Here is a 21250-nt window from a genome sequence, read left to right as displayed (position 1 = left end):
GTTGAACTGCTGGAGCCTGCGCAGTAGGGTCAGCGCTGAAATTCAAATTTGAACAGTTGTTTCGTTCAAAGAGGAGTCGAGAAGAGGATCTCACATGAGCTTGTTGTCAGCTGCCAATACAACTCAGAAAAGGAGAAGCGAATAGAATAAAAAAATAAATAGACCAGGACGTTCGCTTAGAAACAGGTTGTTCAAATATAGCTTGAATAAGGATATATTTAACCCGTAACGTATCAAATGGATCCATTTACTGAGGTGAGTTGCAGTGCTAGCGTTAACTAACATTAGTTAGCGTTATCCAACATTGGTTAGCCTTAACAAGCATTAGTTAGCTTTAACTAACCTAAACGTTGTTGTGTTGCTAACTTAATGTAAGGCTGAGTTGAAATAGCTGCATTCACGGTTCTTGCTAATACTACCCTAGCGTTAACATATGCTAACACTTCCTGTTTTTATGTTGTTAGACACATTTTAACGTTAGTCACGAAAGAAACCCAACGTGTTTATTCAATAGTAGTTTAACGTAGCAACGTTAAGCTTATCGTACTGTAATTCATTGTAACGTAAACTTATTCATTCAAACAAGGGCGATAAGAACATGTCACGTGTTTTTTTTTCTTGTCTTATCAGTAACTACTAACTATCAGTAATCTGAAATAAAAATAACTGCAGACCGGCTAAGCTAACACCTTATATTGTATTGTAACATCTGTGTTCGTTACTTTATCAGTTCACTTAGTCAAAAACACAATCAACATTATTCCAATGAAACGATGCTTTCTCCATTTAGCTAAAGAAATGGCATGTGCCATCACTGAAAACTGTTCGCTTGATTTATCACCGTCTATTGAGGCACTCATGCTGTTGTTGCAAGCTAATGCTAGAAAATGATTCCGGAGCAGAAATTGTATCTGATATACGCCAGTACCCAGGCCAGTAACTAACGTTAGAGTTTGAATTTTTAAATACAGGGAAAACGGGAGTGGCTCATTCCTCGGGAATGATGCAAAGTGTGACTTGAGTTTTTCCACAGTGCCTGGAGAAATTGGCGGAGCTACAGGAATGTGTGAAGGCTCACACAGCTAACCTACCGCACAGTAAATCAAACTGTGACAGATTGTGTGAGAGGCCAAGGGAGAGGAATGCCATATGAAAGAAAAAGGGACCAGCACAGAGAAACCCTTTTTTCTCTTGTATAAACGTTTTGTTGTCTTGGGTGTTATGTTGCTTGTTAAAGTAGTCAGTAGATCACAGGCTATGTTGAAATGCAGACCACAGAAGGTGTAAAATGTTTCAAACTTAACTTAAAACTTAAATTTAGGGGAATTTCAATTGACATGATTTATTTCTTAATAAAAAAAGAAGTTACTGAGAAATCAATAATTCTGAAGATAGAGTAGGCCAAGTTTGTTGATCACAAAACCTTTTGGCAATCATGTAAGGTATACATGATTTAACAGGACCAGGATCATTGTTTTATCATACCTTCAGTCACTGTATGTATAAAACAGCTATTAAAGTAAAAAAAAAATGTTCCTTTCTTGTGTGTGTGTGTGTGTGTTTGTGTTTGTGTGTGTGTGTACGTGTGTGTATGCAACCAGAAACTGTTGGAGCGGACCCGGGCTCGCAGAGAAAATCTGCAGAGAAAAATGGCAGAAAGACCAAATGCAGCAAACAGACAGATGGTTAAAAGGTCCAGAGAGCCTCTGTCTGACACAAATTGTGTCATCACTGAGCCATTCATTGATAACGGTATGACTGTGTTTGTTGTATTGGTATTATCTAAAACCTGTCACATTCGGTGTGTAGCTTTTCTTATATTTTTTCACCATGTCCTCCCAGTTCCACAGGTTTCCTCCAATCCTTCTCCTTCCAAGCGCAAGTGCTCAGGCGAAAATGTCCAGCCTGCAGTCAGTGAGGAAAACCAGGAGCCAGTCATGACACGACCCATGGCCTCTATGCTATCAGATCCTCCCACAGAGAAGAAACCTCCATTGGGGCCAGCCAGCGTTCGAACTTCCTCTTCCCTTGAGAAGAATGCTACCCATCCAGCTGTGCAGTCTCCACCAGCGCCGCTGAAAACTGTACTTCCAGAACCAGAGAAGGTGCCTGTCATGCCTGCTCCCGATGATCTCAGCAGCAGAGAAGCAGAGGTAGCCCCTACCACTCCAGCTCTGGTGGAACATGCAGTTCCATCTGAGGTGGGCATGAAGTCACGTCTTCAGAGGCTAGCTCAGCAGAGAAAGTGTTGGGATGATGATGGTAAGAATATTTTGTGTGGTGCTTTTACTTTATGTATTTATATATTTTTTTATATTAATCCAAATATTTGGATTTTTACTAAAGAATTTAGAGAAATCTCTTTTCGACATTTTGTTAAAATATGAACAGGTCTGTTACGCATGCAATAAAAAATGAACTCATATTATTTTATGTGATGACATTTAAACATCTTAAATTTTATTCCATTTAAAAAAGACGCTTGTTTACTAGATTTTCACACTGAAAGCAAGAGTGAGTGGTGCATTAACCCTAATGAAGCGACATGCACTAGACATTGGTAGAGATTCACCTGTGAGTTGCCTGTAAAAACAGTGGTGAACGGACCGCTGGGGGCACAGGGACAGTTGGCCTGCTGTACACAGTCAACTTGACCAGTGACAACATAGCAGCAGGATAAGGTGATGGACTCTGAGTCCTTGCGTCAGTCACGACTTTGAGTCTCGCCATGGTGCCACAAAAGTTGTAGTGTCTGTAGGCAACGCACATAGCAAACACAGCAACCGTCCACTTGCTTGTCCACCAATATCGTTCACATTTACAGAGTGGCCAGCGGTGGAGTCAAATTCCTGACCTGAGTCAACTCTTAACACTGCCGTTGGACGATCTCTGGATATGATTCTCATGACATCGTTTGGAAATTATATGTTAAAACAGAAACATTTAATCCACGCAGACTCTGACCTGCATTCAGTCAGTAGAAGTGTATGTGTGCTGTCAGCTTGACAGACACAGCAACTGAAAAAAAGCTGGCTGTCCTATATAGGCTATAGCTGTATTTAGACATTCACTAAATGCACCAGTGGAAATAAAGCCATGAAGCCTAAAAAACACATTAAACACAAGTTAAGTGTGACATGGGTATTAGGCCTGCGTCATAGTCAGTGTGGACTGTCATCTAATAAAACAGAAATCTGTCTGCTCAGTGAGATGTGCAAGTTACTGTCAGTTGGTGTGAGAACTATAAAAATTTTAATGGATGACCACGTAACAGAAAAACTAGAAGAAGAAGGCACCACCATTATCCACATAGTGTAAAAATTTCTTATGGAAAACGTAACTTTCAGTCTTCTCCGCTTGTTATGTTTCATCTCTGGAACAGCTCACAGTGATGATTTTATTCATTGTCAACTATATTAATATATTTTATTGGATAGTTGTTGTGGCCCTAATTATCTAGTTACGTACTCAGATGGGGATGGAAATTCTTAGAATATGGTGTATTTTACCAGCAGTGACGATTTTCTTTTTTTTTTTTTTTTTTTTTTTTTTGGTTAAGTATATTGTGTTCCACATTTCTCTATATTGGGAGATGCTTATTTAAAGTTGGCAATTTGTCCCTGACAAAGTCAAACGTGTTTCTTCTTTCCAGACACCTCTGATATTGTTCCAGACTGCACCCCTCTGTCCATGATGAAGAGACAAGCTGAAGGCTCACCAGCTCTAGCCCCTAGTGTGTCCTCAGATACTCCACTAGGGAGGAGAGGCCGACTGGCCAACCTTGCAACGACTATTGGATCCTGGGAAGATGACTTAAGCCATGCTAATATCTTCAAAGAGAATGCAAAAGAGAAACCTTGTACAACTGTTCTCAAGTTAGCTGTCAGAGATGTAGCTGCCAGCTATAAAACAAGTGTTGCAGGCCATGTGGAGGTCAACTCAACTAAGAGCAGGGAGTCCACATCCAGCTCAAGTCAGGTTTGTTTACTTGGGAATAATTTATTTCGTATATCCTAATCTTTCTGCCTAGAACTACATGATCTTGCTGATTCAATGAGTTTGGCTACTTTTTTTTTTTATTTAGTCTTATTTGTATAAGACTACCAGTGTTTCTCCCAGATCTTCTATTAGATAGATAGATTATCTATCTATATTTATCTATTAGATAGATAGATACTTTATTCATATTATGACTGTGAACAGGAATTAAATCCACTGACTGTTTCTTCACTGTGCTCAAGGGAGCTCATAGTTCTCATGACTGCATTATTTGAATAATGGGAAGAAATGCAGGTTATTAGACTGTGTTCAGACAGCTCATGAAGACATCTAGCCCCCTTATTCATTTCTTTCAGATCACTAGCACAGTAGGGGAATTTGGATTAAGTTTTTCCACAACACCACTACTTTTAGTCTGAATGCCTGTTAAGGATGCTAGGCCCTAGGATGTCACCATATGTGTTGGTTTTAAATATTTTATTATTTGTATGTTGGCAGGCTACATATTCTCCTGTCAAGTCTAGTCGAGTGGTTCCCCCAAGCCCTCAAAAGGCTGGAATCCCTGCTGCCAGACCAGCACCTCAGCTGGTAACCAGCCCTCACAAGGCTTCTAGTCAGGGGATGACCATCACACCTTCTAGTCCCCAGAAGAGCTCCAACTCTGGAACAACCATTCCATCCAGTCCTCAGAAGACTGGCCCCTCGTCAGCATCAGTGCTTCAAAGCCCCTTGAAGAATAAGAGCCTCTCCAGGGGCCTCACTGCAAGCCCTCTGAAGCCAGAGCTTTGTGCCAAGCCTGCTATTGTTGGCCTCTCTGTCCCTCAGGAAAAGGCCACTGCCGGAGCTCCTGGTGAGTTATTTTACAATACAGTTCTCTTCAAAATGAGCAAGAGTTAAAGAATTACCATATTTTCTGGGCTATAAGTCACATCAGAGTATAAGTTAAGGCATCCACCCAAAAATTCAAGTAGCTAAAAACAACTTTTACATGGGTTTAATAATACATCAGTTTTTAATCCTTTTTTGTTCATCAAGCAACCGTTTTTCTCAAAGTAGGTATTAAGCTCTCTTCTTTTCCCAGCAGGTGTAAAATCTTTCTTGGCACGGTTTGAAGAGAGGTGTCAGGAACGTACCCACCAGAGCTCTCCAGCAGGGGGCACTACACAGACCAAAACTCCCACTGTAACTCCAGCAGTCACACCAAACACGAGAATGGTACAGGAGCGACTCAGAGCTGCTCAAGCTGCAAGCACTACCACTGCTGATCTCACCCAGAGACAGAAGCTAGTAGGTTAATGTTCCAGATAGTCTAGTTATGGTGTATCATTATTTTATTGTAATAATGTTAACATCACAGTAGCAAGAAAATATAAAATAGTAATATTAATAATAAAAACATTCCTCTCATTTCAGGATCGGGAGACTGAGCTGGCTCAGATTCGCAGTCGTTTCCAGAAGGAGAGCAGTATGTGCAAAAACAAAGATGAAGCAACAGAAACCAAGACATGCTCAGATATTGAGGTTGGCTGACAAACCTGTATTGCACACAAATGACAAAATTATTGTTTGACACAGCACCACCATATAATATTTAGTGATTGTTTTTTGTTTTGTTTCTGGTCCAGGTTGTCAAATCAGTGGAGAGTCAAGCTGCCACATGTGAGACACAGGATGAATCCACAGCCTTCTCTGCTGAGAGAACAGATACACCCACCAAATACACTCCTCCAGGTACTCCATGATATTTCAGATTGGTGATTGAATGTTTTTATTTAATATCATGCAGATATTTTCATGGTTACTTGATAGAAGTGCCTGTTGTTCTTTTACCCTCTCTGTCACAAAGACAATTTTTCCTTGAACTGGAAAAACGTTTAGGCTGCCAAAAACCAAACCGTATTTTTTATTAAGATTATTTTTAAAATATTTGATACAATAGTTTAGAATAGATGGCTATATTCAGTCAGTATACTGCATTCAAATTGCACAAAATTGTTTTTCAAGTGGAATGGTGCTATGATAGTTTGATGACACAATACTATTAAACAATATAATGTATCCCCAAGGCTGTGTTTAACACCAAAGCTGACTTTTTGTGGCTAAACTATTTGAACAAAGTTAGTTTATGGTTTTAAATCTCATAGTAAATATTATGTAGAGAACGATTATGGTAGAGGTCTCTGCAGGTGCCTTCTGTAATTGAGCCTTACTGGCAGTGTGCATACAGGAAAGTGAAGACAAAACTTGAAGTGAACATTGTATCTTACAGTATACTGTATTTTACAATGGAACCAAAGTTGTCTGACAGAAAATTGGCAAAATGCTGATAGTAAATGAAAAGATTACTTGCTTACTTGTTTTTTTTTTTTTTTTTAAAGAAACAACCAATAATTCAATTTCTTATGCTCCACTAGTGTGTCAAATTTCTGTTTTCTATTTGCAGGCTGAATATATACAGGGTGTCCGCGGATCCTTAAAAAGTCTTAAATTCCATATTATAAAACTAAGGCCTTAATTAGCATTAAAATGTCTTAAATTCGCGTTTCAAAGGTGTTAAAATGAAATATAACTGACCCCATAAGGAAGATTTTATCTTGAAATCAATTTGAAATCCTTTCGCGTATTTGTTACGCAGAACGAAATAGGCGGAACCTACTAAAATACGTGTTTTAGGGGAGTTCATTTAACACATGCTTTCCAGCAGCTGCGTGAAAGTTTCAGCTCTATCTTTTGCCATGGGTAAATGTAAATTTAATGACAATTGGTTACAAAACCCTAATTTTGGTTAAGTCCAGTTAGTGGCAACGTGTTCGAGGTCCGGTGCAGGCTGTGCAAAAAAAATGTAAAACTCGGAATAATGGGTATGAAAGCTTTGGAGATCCACATGCGGTGTGAATAAGACAAAGCGGCTGCGGAAACCTGTCGGAAAACACCTGGCATTTTATTTTTTACTCAATAAATCAAACGGTGTGTAAACAGTTTATATCAATAAACAGTGTGTTATGGTAATTGGTTGTATTGTGGGATGTTTTATTTTATTTCTGCAAAATTTTATTCTGCGTGGTATTAAAAAGGTCTTAAAAAGTCTTAAATCTAGCTCTTACAAACCTGCAGATACCCTGTGTGTGTGTGTGGTTTTTTTTTTTGGCTCTTGATCGGACAAAATGGCATGTCTGTGCCATTTGCTGATGTTTATAGTCTGATAAGTAAGGGAAATAAGTTGTGCAGTAATAAAGAAATGAAAATTATTTTATTAATGTAGTCATTGCTTTCAAGAACATATTAAGAGCAGATAAATTGTACTTCAATTTTGTTGACCTGGGAAAATATGTTTTCTAATCAGGATTATGTTGACTAACAGGTCATGGGTTGCTGATCTCACCTCCAGCATCTACATCCAGTCCTCTGAGGGTGGTTGCCCATGTTGAGAAACTAACTAATGAAACCCCAGAAAAGGAGGAGGTAATCAGGGAGATTGAGATGAATGTGGATCAGTCCATTAACTCTGCAGTTATCAATGAGCTTTTTGATGGAGTCCTGGAGCAGAGTAATGATCAGGATGAGGAGGGAGAGGAAGATGCTTTGAATATCTCCTCCATGTCCATCCTCACTCCACTGGCAGAAACTGTGGCTGCTGTGGTAAAAAGTCCAGAGAGGAGAATGATGGTAGGCACCAGTATCTTGTCTTTCTTCCTGTGTGACTTCTTTAAAGACTTGCTGTTAGGCCTTTCAGTTTAATAATAAATAACATGTTTCTGTGCAGACATCAACCCCAGCCAGTTCATTTATTGTCAAGAACAACACTCCTGACATTTCCAAGCCAAGCAAGTTCCAGAGAACGAACATGATACGCACTGCCTCTTCAGACAGCCTTGAAGCCTCAGATGAAGACCATAAACTGCCTTATAGGTAAATGCTTTCATGCAGTGCTCAAATGGATGCATACAGTATTTAAGTTGCTGTCCTTGCTGTTGCATGAAACCTTAATATCAATATGTATGTTTGGTTTTGTGTGTATTAGCATTGATGCATACAGGTCTACTAGGGTGAAGGAACCTGAAAGACCAAATATGAGGCATGTTATTGTCAGAAACGAAGCTGTTTCTCACAGAGCAGAGGAGCCCAGAGGATCAAGTGTCGTCAGTGTCAAACAGAAAATGAAGGTTTGGAAGAACTTTTACTTTTAAAAACTATTTTAATAAACGATTAGTCAGTCAATTAAGTTTTCAATTAACTCCACTTTGCTACATGTGTATTAAAAAAATAAAACCAGCTGTAATTATTTTTATGTGGTGACATTTAAACTAGGGCTGTCAAAATTAATGCCTTAATAACGCGCTACCGCAAATTCATTTTAACAGCACTAGTTTTAACGCAGCGTGCATTTCCTGTTTGACCCGTGGCCTAGCCTGTAGTAGGAGAAATGGAAAATGCAGCCATAGACAGTAAAGAGTGCAGCAGCAAACAAATTGAGAAAGAAAAAAGTCTTCTGAACGGTAAATTCATTTACAAAACGATGTCTGATGGCTCTGTCGACAAGACAAAAGTTGTCTGTGCTTATTGTCGATGTGAATTAAGTTGGTTTGTCTGTTTGAACAACTGGCTCAGTGTAAAGAAAGAAATAATGGGAACATTTTTTTCTATGTTCTTTTTTTCCATGTGTTTAATAGACATGAACAAGTTCTTTGCAAAACATATCTACCATATTTGAAACATGTCTATGTTCTTTATGCTTTATGTTTAGGGTGGTTTCACTAATAATAAACATATATTTGCATAAAGCATCCACGTTTGTCCATGCCCATGTTGATTAGAGGATTAAAAACTTGAAAAGTATTCATTTAAGGTACATTTAGAACAGATAAAAATGTGCGATTATTATGTGCGAGACTGTGACCTGCATAACTATCATTGGGAAGCAGAATTCACCAAGTGTGGGATTGTTCACCCACTAATAGGGAACGTGAGCTGGGTTTAGACTGTCATGAGACAGGTTAGTTTTACCTTACTGATGATGTGTTGTTGCAATAGTAATTTTTTATCCTGCTGCTGCCTCTCTTATAGTATATAGTAATCATAGTGCATAGCAACTGTCCACCTGTTTGTCCACCAATATTGCTTGCACTTACCTGGCCTGGGATGGTCTGTTTGTGTGTGTGCAGCATTTTCACCGTCATCAAAAATAGAAGTGACATGGGTGTCATGTCATGTCTTATAGTCAGTATGGACTGGCAAAATGTAAAACAAGTCTGACTGCTCAGTGAGATGTGCAAGTTACTATGTCAGTTGGCCTGAAAACTGAACATTTTACTGGATGACTGATGACCTGACCACATAACATTAAAGCTAGAATAAGAAGGCTTCACTACTATCCACATAACAGTGTAAAAATTGTTTAATTATGGAAAACTTTCACTCTTCTCCACTTCTGCCATTTCCATCTCTGCAGCTGCTCACGGTGTCACTGTGTGCCACTGCAAACAGCTACATTATGAGATCCAAGTAATTGATAGATAGATTTGTTGCCAACAATTTTAATAATTGAATTTTATCGATTAGTTGTTGCAGCCCTAGTGCTGTGCCAGGTTATAGCATGAGTGTACAGTCTTTATGTGAGCTCTGTCATGTATTGTGGCCTTAATTTGTATACCTGGTGGGAAAAAAACATGACTTCACAGAAATTTCAAAGAGCTTACTAAAGTTTGTACCTATATGTGACAATTACCTTGTTTTGTGTCGCTATAGGTCCTGGCAAGTGAGATGAACCTGCAGCAGACTGTTATTCATCAGGCCAGTCAGGCACTCAACTGCTGCATAGATGAGGAGCATGGCAAAGGATCTCAGGTGGAGGCTGAGGCAGAGAGACTGTTGCTGATTGCAAGTGAGTTATTTCGGATGTTCCGCATACAAAACATATGTAATATGCATTTGCATGGTTCCCATGTATCCTGGAAAATCTACAAAATTGTGGACCACTTTTCCAGAGCTGGAAAACAATGAAGTACATTAAAGGAGACGGTCAGAGTTAGATTAGGGCCTCAGCAAAATTCACATTTTTGAACCCAGGTAAGGAGCCAGTAGTAGAATAATTCTCTGACTGACAGCACAACACATTGGAGCTGTACTAAGCTGATGCTGATGTGATAGGACACCAATCTGTACTGGCTGAGATGAGATAAATGTGTATAGTCAGGTTACATTAATATACACTCCACTGTTAGTTAGACAAAGTTAAACAACCAACTATTCACTGGACAAGGCACCATATAATTTTTATAAGTTATTTATTCTCGTCTGGTGACTACAACTATATAAAACCTTCTTTTGGTTTCTTTTCACTTAGCGGAGAGAAGGGAGGCACTGAAAGCAGAGCTGGAGCATCTAAAAGGAGATCCAGCAGGACGGAAAGAGGCCCCTACTGCTGCAGAACCCAGCATTATGTCTGCCTCCAAGGGCTCCATCAGCCTGCATGAGTTACGCCTGCCTCTCAAGGCAGACTTTGTTTGCTCCACTGCTAACAAGCCAGGTAGTCTGTAGTCCCAGTTAAAATGCATATATGCACAATGCATTCATTTAGAGCAACACTCCACTGTTCAACAGTATCTCTAGACATTACAGTGTCTATCTTGTTGCTGTGTTTTAAGGGTGGGCTTTAAATAGACTGATGCTGGTGTTAGGGATCAAAGAAATGGAAACCAAAACTTTTCTTCTTTGATTCTTGGCCATACTTTCAGAGTACTGGTATTTTTGGAAGCAATTTATAGATCTAGTCCTGCGATTCAGATTCTATAGGATCTTTATCTTGATTTAGTCATTGTCAATATATTTTATTTTGCTGATTGTCATGATTGTTTTTTTCTTTTGATGTATTTAGAGTCAACCAAGCATTCCTTCTTTATCATGATTCGGGCTGGAGCTGAGAACACTGTGGCCACTCCACTTGCCAGCACACACCGTGGCCTTAGTGGAGACACCCTCACCTTTCCTACCAAATTCACCATGTAAGTCACACACTCTTGCACATATAAAAATGTACCTACTAGGGATGCAAATTAATTAATTATTCATTAGTTGGTTGACCTTGTTGATTGATTAACAAATTAATTGGTAAGTGGCGATTTTCTTGAGAAGCCACTTTGTCCGGGGCTGAGTCATGGGGGCAGAGATGCTTAGACCACTTCCTTCTCCATAAACACTTCCTCCAGCTCTTCTGGGGGGAATACTGAGGCGTTCCCATGCCAGCTGAGAGACATAGTCCCTCCAGTGTGCCCGGGTCTTCTCTGTGGCCTCCTCCCAGTGGAGCATGCCTGGAACACCTCCCTATAGAGGCATCCAGAACGCATCTCCGAGCCACCTCAGCTGACTCCTCTTAATGTGGAGGGTGCAATGGATCCACTTGGAGCTCCTCCCCGGGTTACCGAGCTCTTCACCCTATCTCTAAAGGAGCACCAAGCCACCCTGCGGAGGAAACTCATTTCAGCTGCTTGTACCAGTGATCTTGTCCTTTCAGTCATGATCCAGAGCTCATAACCACAGCGAGGGGGTAGGAACGTAGATTGACTGGTAGATTGAGAGTTTTGTCTTTTGACTCAGCTCCTTCTTTACCACAACATCTTGGCAGATCGGACACACTGCTGCCGAAAGAACCAATCGATCTGTCAATCTCCCATTCCATTCATCCCTCACTAGTGAACAAGATCCCTCCCTTACTCCTCCACTTGAGGCAAGATGTCTCCCCTGACCCAGGTTCCGGTTGAGAACCATGGCTTGGGACTTGGAGGTGCCGATTCTCATCCCGGCTGCTTCACACTCTGCTACAAACTGCCTCAGCACATGCTGAAGGTCCTGGCTTAATGAAGCCAACAGGATCATCCTGCAAAAAGTGGAGATGGAATCCTGTGGTCCCTGAACATCCATGCCAGAGTCCAGCATGGACTGGGAACAGGTCTGACTTTCTGCCAGTAATGTCAAGCTCCTGCTCCATTTGTACAGAGCCTGGAAAGCCCTAAGCAGAGGGCCCCAGACCCCATGCTCCCAGAGCACCTCCCACAGGATGCCACGAGGGACACAATCGAATGCCTTCTCCAAGTTTACAAAGACTGGTTGGGCAAACTCCCATGAACCCTCGAGTGCCCTGGAGAGGTTATAGAGCTGGTCCATCATTCCACGACCAGGACAAAAAACAGCATTGTTCTTCCTGGATCCAAGGTTCTAGTGTCGGCATAGATTTTCCCAGGGGGGCTGAGGAGTGTGATGCCCTGTGGTTGGAACACACTGAAGAACACGCATTGAAGTTGGAAGCTATGTTCCAGCTGCCTCAGGAGTCCCACAAGCCATCCAGGCTTGTTAGGACACCTTTTTCACTTTGACAGCATCCCTTACTTCCGGTTACCACCATCGGATTTGGCGATTGCCACCAGGACAGGCACCAGAGACCTTACAACCACATCTTGAATGGCTGCCTTGACAATGGAGGTGGAGAACATGGTCTGCTCAGATTTAATGCCCCCAACCTCCCTCATGATCCTGGTCGAAGCTCTCAGGGAAGTGGGTGTTGAAGACCTCTCTGACAGAGGGTTCAGCCAAACATTCCCAACAGGCCCTCATAATTTGTTTAGGTCTGCTGAGTCTGTCCCGCTTCCTCCTCTGCCAGCGGATCCAACTCACCACCAGGTGGTGATCAGTTTGTCAGCTCAGCCCCTTTCTTCACCTGAGTCTCCAAGACATACAGCCAGGTCAGATGACACAACCACCTAGGGTGTCCTGTTACCATGTGCACTGAAGGATACCCATGCGCTTGAACACGATGTTCATTATGGACAAACTGTGACTAGCACAGAAGTCCAACAAAACACCACTCAGGTTCAGATTGAGAAGGCCCTTCCTCCCTTCACACCCCTTCACGTTTTACTGTTGTTGCTCACGTGAGCATTGAAGTCCCCCAGAAGAATGACAGAGCACCCATTTGGAGCACTGTCCTGGACCCTTCTTAAGGGCTTCAAGAAGGCCAGGTACTCTGTAGTGCTGCATCAGTAAGACCTATACCTGATCTGAAGGTGGAGGGAAACGACCCTCTCATTCACTGGGGAAAACTCCACCACATGGAGGCTGAGCTGGGCAGCTACAAGCAAGCCACACCAGCACGCCACCTCTCACCATAGGTAACTCCAGAGTAGAAGAGGGTCCATCTCCTCTCAAGCGGTTGGGTTCCAGTGCCCAAGCTGTGCGTGGAGGTGTGCCTGACTATCTCTAGTCAGTATCCGCTCAGCCACCCGCACAACTCAGGTTCATTCTGCCCCAGTGAGATGACATTCCATGTTTCAGTATCCAGGGATCGGTTCATCAAGGCCTCTGCCTTTCACCACCGCTCGATCCACTATGCACCGGCCCCTTACAGCTCCTTCTGCGGGTGGCGAGTCCAGAGGAGGGCAGCCCCTTCACTTTTTCGGGCTTTGCTGGCTGGGCCCTATGGGAAGAGACCAGATGCTCACCTGCGAGCCCCAACCCCAGGCCTCGCTCCAGGCTGGGGCCCTGGCTCCACTATGCGATGTCACAATCATTGGTGTATCCTTATCCTTATCTTATCTTATATAATAAGAGGCTTTTGAACCACTCTTAGTCTGACCTGTCACCTAGGACCTGTTTGCCTTGGGAGACCCTACTAGGGGCATGTAGCCCCCGAGAACATAGCTCCTAGGATCATTTGGGCACTGAAACTCCTCCACCACAATAAGGTGGTGGTTCGAGGAGGGGTAAATTTCTCTGTTTCAATAGGGTCTATAAGAATAAAAGCTTATATATTGAATAAAATGCATGTCATATACCTTAATAAATGATTTATTGTACCATTAGGGATACACTACACACAATGCCATTTATATAGTATAACAAAATAAATTTTGCATAGTAATTATAAATAAAATATATGTAGGCTACTTTAACATGAAAATAAATAGTGCACTGGCTCATCTGTTGCATGTGAAACATAAAATTCTGAATAGAAAGCTAAGCAAAATATTATTTAGCTTTAGCCCATATTAGGCTATATTTAACCAACATTAAGCCTATATAAAATATTATTTAAAGTGCAAGAAAATAACCTAGTCGGCTTCTTAATATGAAAAACTTTAAACATCAGCAGCACTTATAACCTGCCTTATTCTGAGAAATTTAACATTAAAATTACTTGGACTGGAAACTTAAAATATAGGTTGACTGAACACAATTTAAAACATGTGATCAATGGTGATTATTGGTATCATATCTTTTTCAGTGATGCTGAAAATCCTGAGTAATGCACTCCACTTTCCTCTCGTCACATACTCGTCTTCCCAGCACTGCAGTGATTGTAGATTGTGAAGGTGATGCATTCACTCCAAGCAGCACGGCTGCATGCAAGTTAGGTGGTAACTTGGCGAACTTGCTGTTGTAATTAAACGTACTACCACATAGTGTAGATTTTGCTTCTTTGTCATCATTAATTAGTTTAAATGGTCCCACACTGCACTCTGTTTTGACAGCTTGATGTTTGTGTGCTGGGTTTCTTGCTGCGAGAATTTCCTGTTGCGTTTAAGCCTAGATTAGGCAATGGCGCCCACAACTGGCAAAACCACTACATATCACAAAAATTCATTGATAATTGATTGATAGTTAATTGTTTACATCCCTAGTACCTACCATGTTGTTTAATCATCAGTATTTGAGATTATTTTATTAGATTTTTTTTTTTAAAAAACAAAAAAATAATACTCTTATCTTTGATGTTTAGTTTGATCATTTGGCTAAATTTAACTTGTAAAAGAAGTTAGTATATATTGGTTAAACTCACTTGATCCAAATAGAAACTTTTTGGTCAGGTTCTATTCTAACTTTATTCAGTTTTTTCTAATATTTTCTATTCTGGTGCACATCAAATATGTTAATCATGATTTCTGAATATTATCTTCATTTTCAGATCTGATATCTACAGTGACTTTGAAATTGATATTGAGGTCTATTGCCTGGTGAGTGTTTCCTGTGTATTACTTTGACTTCATTTGAAGACTTGAGGTTTATTAACAAAGCCAAAAAACTCTTGCACCTTTCAACACATAGTACAGCTATGAAATTTATCTCCCTGTTTTTTATAGGATAGGAATTATGAATTAGCCTGTTGAACTAAAAAGTATAATTTCCTGAATCTGTTTCATATTTGTTTCAGTTTCGTTTTAATTCCAGGTTTCCCTTAAAGATATCTGGATACATGTCATGCAACATCATCAACCACTAATGCGATTAGTCTCAATTACTGATGATGCATCGTGTCTTATAATGCTTAAAGTGTCTCCAAAGTGTCTCCTAATTTAAGTCTTCATATGTACTTAGCTCAAAATGAAAATGAGAGTATGATTCTTTAACTGAAAAATATCTAAGTTCCACAACTGGGATTTAGGACAGGACAGTACAGGACAGTGGGTACCATATATGCTAGCTATAAGTCAAAACTATATTGTTTTCCAGCAATATGGACCAAGTTCATTGACTTGTCTGTTCAATTGTGGGTTGTTTTTAACGTTGAAATGCATTTAAACCACAGTCAGTGGTTGGTTTCTTTTGCCGTCTTTGCTGTATTACAGAAGCCACAGTTGCTCTCTTTCTGAATTATATATTTTGTAGTATCCCCCCCCCCCCGCCCTTATTTTTTGTCAATTACTGACACATTACCATATTTTGTTGCACTCTTAGGTGCAGAAACGTGAGGTCTGCAGTGACAAGAAGAAGAAACCCAACAAATCAAAGGTAAATCCCCACTTTTTAAAAGTTCTTTTCTTTTTTTTTGTATTTATTTTTCTTGGAGTGATGGAACATGCTTTAATATTGAATATGTACGTATGTCCAGACAATATGGAGACAGGTTCATGAAGCCCATGATTTGTGTATGTCGGTATGGACAGTTTCTTTATCAAATCCCTCACTTGTTGGCGGGTGTGAATCACATGGGCAGATGCAGTTCACTCATTCAGATTGAAAGGGCTGAGCTGGTGATAACTGCCATTATGAATGAGCCCCATGGAGCTTGACAGATTCAAAAAGCACCCAGCTAAGCTACAGAGGCCAGATATTGCCATCTACTTTGTGTGTGAACTCCATGGAACCCACTGGAAAGAATGTAATCACTGAAAGACAATGTCTGTGCACAGCTTCTGGGGTGATTTTGGTTAAGTGAGAGGCAAGATGCAAATCACTCTAGCTGTTAGGACATCCTTTCCACTTTCATACATGAAGCAAAAATGTTGTTTGCCTTATTCCAGGCTATCACTCCAAAGAGATTCCTCACCATTACTGTAAGTATTTCAAATCTATTTTAAGCTGCCCACAACTTTTTTTTTTCTTAAGAATTTATCATTTAAATATAATTTGTTCCATTTTATATTTTCTCTTGCAGAAGACTGGACAGACACCAGGTATGTCATAATTCCTTGAAAAACAATTCTAGCAATTAGAGATGCACCGATTGACCGGCCAGTGATCGGAATCAGCCGATTTTTCGCATGACAGGCCAGGATTGGTAACCGGCCAGTCAGTCTCACGTCTTGCCAATACCAAGCCCATCCTTTTATTGCCAGCAGCACAGCCAGTGACGTCACAGCCACATGCACACTCAGTCGTATGTAAATATGTCGATGGTGTGGAAGTTCTTTTCTGTGAGTGAAGAGGACACAAAGATCGCAGTTTGTACCATTTGTAAGACCAAAATGCAATGTGGGGGTACAACCACAAAAACGCTCGGAACAACAAACCTAATAAGAAAATAAAGAATTTAATTGAAGAAAATATTTCTGTATATGCTTTCATTACAGGTCTTTAAAAAAAACGTTATCGGCAAAAATGGGAATTGGCAGATCACACTTACTGAAAATTGCAATTGGTGCATCCCTACTGGCAATAGTTTTTACCAATAAGTACAAAAAGAATTCTTCTAGTAAACAAGTTTCAAGATTCTCAGGCAGGTTAAATGTAAGCATTGATTGTTTTGTTTTTTTTCTCTAAGCTTGTGTGGTTATAATCATTTCACTTTACACTTTCATAGTTGTGGCCAGTCCAGGAGGCCCTAATGCTGTTCGTACTAGTAACTTTGTGCTGGTTGGATCTCACAAGCTCACTCTGTCCTCAATTGGGAAAAACAAATTTCCTTTGGCGAAGGTAATAACGCCTTAACTGTCACTGTTCTGGTTTCTTCTCTTGGCTTTTTCCACATTAACACTTTAGTTTTCTTCTTTATTCTGCCTCTTATGTGGCTGGCCCTTGTCTGAAGGCACAATATCTATGTTGGTATGACACCAATGGATGACTTATTTGAATTGTAGTTATCTGTGTACAGGCTTTCCAGAGACTCACAGTAGCTCCATTTGTTCTCTTTGGACAGTATTTTCTGCCTGTACATTTATTCACCTGCCTTGGTATCTTTCTTTTAGATCAAATATGAAGGAAGGGAAAGCGAACTACTCAGTGGCATATTTCATACCGAGGTTACTACTTGCAATATTGTCTTTACCTTTTCTCTGCTTGTGTGGAGAGGGAACTGCATTGTTACTCTAACATTATCAACTTAATCAGAGCATAACTTGATTTTCACATCTGTGCTTTTCAGCCACTGGTTTTAACAACCTTCAGTGGATGCTTTCATTTGACCTTAGTTTAACCATATAACATATCATGTTGACATTTTTTGAATTGTAAACATAATATCCAAGATTTTCCTTTTTCTTAAATTTCTCTACTGTAATTGGAAGGTGCCGTTCCTGTGCCCTCTGGAGGGCCACATCTACCTCAAGATGCAATGTGAGGTTGGCTCAAAGGTGGAAGAGAAGGGCTTCCTGGTCAGTGCAAGCAGATCAAATTGTCACTAAAGATGGACCAATGACAAGATAGGCACTGGTTTGCTAGTACAAATGTGTTTTATGCAGTTTTAATCACTTCTTCTTTTAACCCCAGACAATGTTTGAAGATGTTAGTGGATTTGGAGCCTGGCACAGGAGGTGGTGTGTCCTCTCAGGATACTGCATTTCCTACTGGACATATCCAGATGATGAAAAACGCAAGGTAAATGTGATTTAAGAGCTTGTCTAATTTATTTAGTCATGGACTTTTACCAGTTATATTGTGTGGACCTGGTGTGTTTCCTCCAAATATCACTGTAAGTGCTGTGCAGGGGCTTTCACACACACAATGCAACGCTGTGCACTGAAACCCATTATTTCAAATGGCTTACGCTGCACCACAGTGGTTTCGCTGCTCAGCAAGCAGCAGTAGCTTTCTGCTCAAGCCTCAAATTTAGTTCACTGTCCCAGGGACTATCCAAATACTACCTGGGGCACAAAGCATTTGTGACAGAAAGAAAGGTACCTTAACTATAATGATAATTGATCCTTAGGGGAAATGATTTTTCTTCTTACCTCTTTAACTAATATGATGAGTTTGGTCAAGATATGTTTACTGATCTGTTTTGACTGCATATGTGTCGGGTTTGTGATTTGAATAGTGCGTGTCTGTGTAAGGGTGCACCCACACCAGCCCCACATCCTACTTCAGACTGTGTGCATTGTCCATCTACCACCAAAACCGTTTGTCCTTTTGTGGGCAACTATAGAAACATGACAGTGCAACATGCCTGCCTCTGTGAAAGGAGGCCCACTCCCTATGTAAATTTAAAGGCTCATTCTAAGATTAAGAAAATGCCATGGTAGTTTGATATGTTTAGTAGAAAAGGTTGGATTTCTGACACCATGGTGGTGTGGCAGGGTTAAAAAGAGCCACCGTCATGATCGTGGAAATCGTAGCATTAGACTCAGCAAACCTTGCTAACACTCTTACCTTGGTTCATTGTACACCCTGCTGGTATAAATTAGAGCCCAATTCATAAATAAAACTTCACAAATTTGAAAACAGCAGCAGCAACAAAAAAAAAAAACTTATTTACTCTTATTCATGTTTTCATAATAGCAGACAGGAGTCTACTAAACTGTGACCGGTGGTTTTTCTGGAAATACTTAGCTAATATAGCTGTGCAATTAATCGAATTTTGATTTTGGGTCTCAATGATCATGAAAACTATGTAATCAAGAAAAAAACGATTATTCCGTTTTTTCAAGTTATTTTGGCCTGCATTTTCAATGATGCGCGTGCGCACTTTCACTCCTCCAGAAGCCTGAACTCTCTCTCAGCCTATAATGTTGGCAAAACAAGTCGCATATGTGGTATCTGGTGGCATTTAAAAATCAGTGCAAGTGAAGATGGCGGAAAGAAAGCAGCCACAGAAATCTTTTGTCAACAAAAGAGGTAGAAGCAGTTCCATTGTTTGGGAACAGTTTGGATTCGAGGAAGCGAACATGGATCAAAAACACATTATGTGCATTATGTGTGGCCCAGGTTGTGAACCCTGGACCTTCTTGCTGTGAGGCAACAGTGCTAACCAATCAGCCACCGTGCTGCCCCCATTTTAATATATTTTTATATTATCTTCATTGTTTTGTTCAATAAATGCAACCTATTTCCAAAGTTAATGAGTAATGTAAAATAATTGTGATTATGATATTTTCCATAATCGAGCAGCCCTCATAGTTAAAATTATAGTTTCATAAATCTGAAAGTCGGTTGTACAGGATTATAAATAGTTTATAGGTCAATTTTGGCAGTTATTCACAACTGATGTTTCTCTCTTTTTTTTTTCCCCCAGAAACCCATTGGTTGCATCAACCTGGCAAACTGCACCAGTCAGAAAGTGGATCCAGCCAACAGAGAATTCTGTGCTCGACCAAACACATTTGAGCTTATCACAGTCAGACCACAAAGAGAGGATGACAGAGAAACACTAGTCAGTCAGTGCAAGAATACCATGTGTGTCACCAAGTAAGTACATATTATAAATGTATGCATATATCCTATGATGTTTAATGGATAAATGAACGTGGATTGCTGAAGTCTGTTCTGTGTAGGAACTGGCTGAGTGCTGACACCAAGGATGAGAGGAATTTGTGGATGAGGAAACTGAACCAGATTCTGGTGGATCTGCGTATGTGGCAACCTGATGCCTGTTACAGACCACTGTAACTGCTGCCCTCTGTCAAAACCAGCCCTTTTATATTTTGGATTGTTAGTGTCAATGACATATGCAATTACTGAGTGCAATACAGTATGAGAATTGTTAAATATTTTTACTTGTGGATGGTTTACAGGAGATAAGAATTTAAACACATAAGTCATAGTTTAGAGGAAAGTAAATAAAGCCATATGTTTGAAACATTTCAGCATAGTGTTTCATGTAGGATTTTGGGTGTTTTGTTTTGTATATTTCCAGGCTGGTGTGAACTTGGTTTCTGGGTCTTGTTAAGATGCCACATTTTTATGTTAATGCCAATATTTACATACATGATGCATGGCTTTAACTTATTTGGCTTCACTGGTGAAATCAATATATATGTGTTGACATTACAGATAATACTAATATGAAGCACCATAGTTTTATCACTAAATTCACTCTATTTTATTCTGCATGACAGCACAGAACTATATTGAAAATTTTGGTAAGGTTTTACTTTGTATATTAAGCTTTTTTAATTTGTGCAGGATTTTCATCTTTTTTTTTTTTGTTTGTTTTTCATTGTCATGCGCAGATTTTATCATTTGTACTTCAGCCTTCATGGTATTTGCAATATTTTGTCAGTGTTTATGTAATTATTGAGGGGATGTTGAAGTTTTGGTTAGCTGGGAATAAGTTCTATTACATGGTCTACATTCTACATACAAAAAAAACCCATCATACAATAATCAATAATATATCATTTTTCATGGAAACTCTTTTTGAAAAGAACTCCTTAAATTTGGGTTTTATAGTGTTGTCTGATTATTATACAAATCAGTACATTCTTACAGTGTAAAAAGTCACGATGGATGGTGCAAGAAACTACCAGCAACTTTTTTTTTAAAAAAAACTTAAAACACATTGCTGGCTTTTTTTTTATTGCAGTCCATTGCTTGTTAGTCAGTATATACAGGAGTAGCAATATCAGTTACACATTATCAGCCTTTGCTTTATGTTAAATGAAAAAAAAAATTTAAATATAAATGCAACAGCAGATGATGCTCTCTAACATTTTTAATAGTGTTTTGTTTTGTGAACTTCCAGCTCTTGCTTTGCTTAAGAGAATGTAATCGACTTCACAGTGCCGCTGCTGTCAATGAAAATGAGTTTTTGTGTCTAGGTAATAGACTG

General features: G+C 39.9%; 1 protein-coding gene across 3 annotated transcripts; it reads left to right on the top strand.

Moving 5' to 3' along the window:
- Positions 1–52: 52 nt before the first annotated feature.
- On the top strand, positions 53–20955 carry anln (anillin, actin binding protein). 3 transcript variants are annotated; one of them, XM_026300645.1, is made up of 24 exons: positions 53–255; positions 1602–1752; positions 1843–2262; positions 3653–3978; positions 4498–4849; positions 5084–5286; positions 5413–5520; positions 5625–5730; positions 7361–7665; positions 7763–7908; positions 8021–8162; positions 9745–9880; positions 10343–10525; positions 10874–11000; positions 14954–15002; positions 15724–15777; positions 16290–16322; positions 16424–16442; positions 17069–17181; positions 17454–17507; positions 17772–17858; positions 17974–18081; positions 19715–19887; positions 19974–20955. In XM_026300645.1, exons 1-24 carry the CDS (start codon positions 238–240, stop codon positions 20086–20088), a joined length of 3528 nt encoding a protein of 1175 aa, XP_026156430.1. In that variant the 5' UTR covers positions 53–237; the 3' UTR covers positions 20089–20955. The 3 variants fall into 3 exon arrangements, with proteins under 3 accessions (XP_026156430.1, XP_026156429.1, XP_026156431.1); XM_026300644.1 differs by having other exon boundaries at positions 5081–5286; XM_026300646.1 differs by lacking the exon at positions 17454–17507 and having other exon boundaries at positions 5081–5286.
- The last annotated feature ends 295 nt before the right edge of the window (positions 20956–21250 follow it).

Source organism: Mastacembelus armatus, chromosome 11, assembly GCF_900324485.2.
Source record: "Mastacembelus armatus chromosome 11, fMasArm1.2, whole genome shotgun sequence".
Taxonomy (NCBI): Eukaryota; Metazoa; Chordata; class Actinopteri; order Synbranchiformes; family Mastacembelidae; genus Mastacembelus; species Mastacembelus armatus.
The sequence above is the reverse complement of the archived record's forward strand: the minus strand, read 5'-3'. Positions and strand labels throughout refer to the sequence as shown.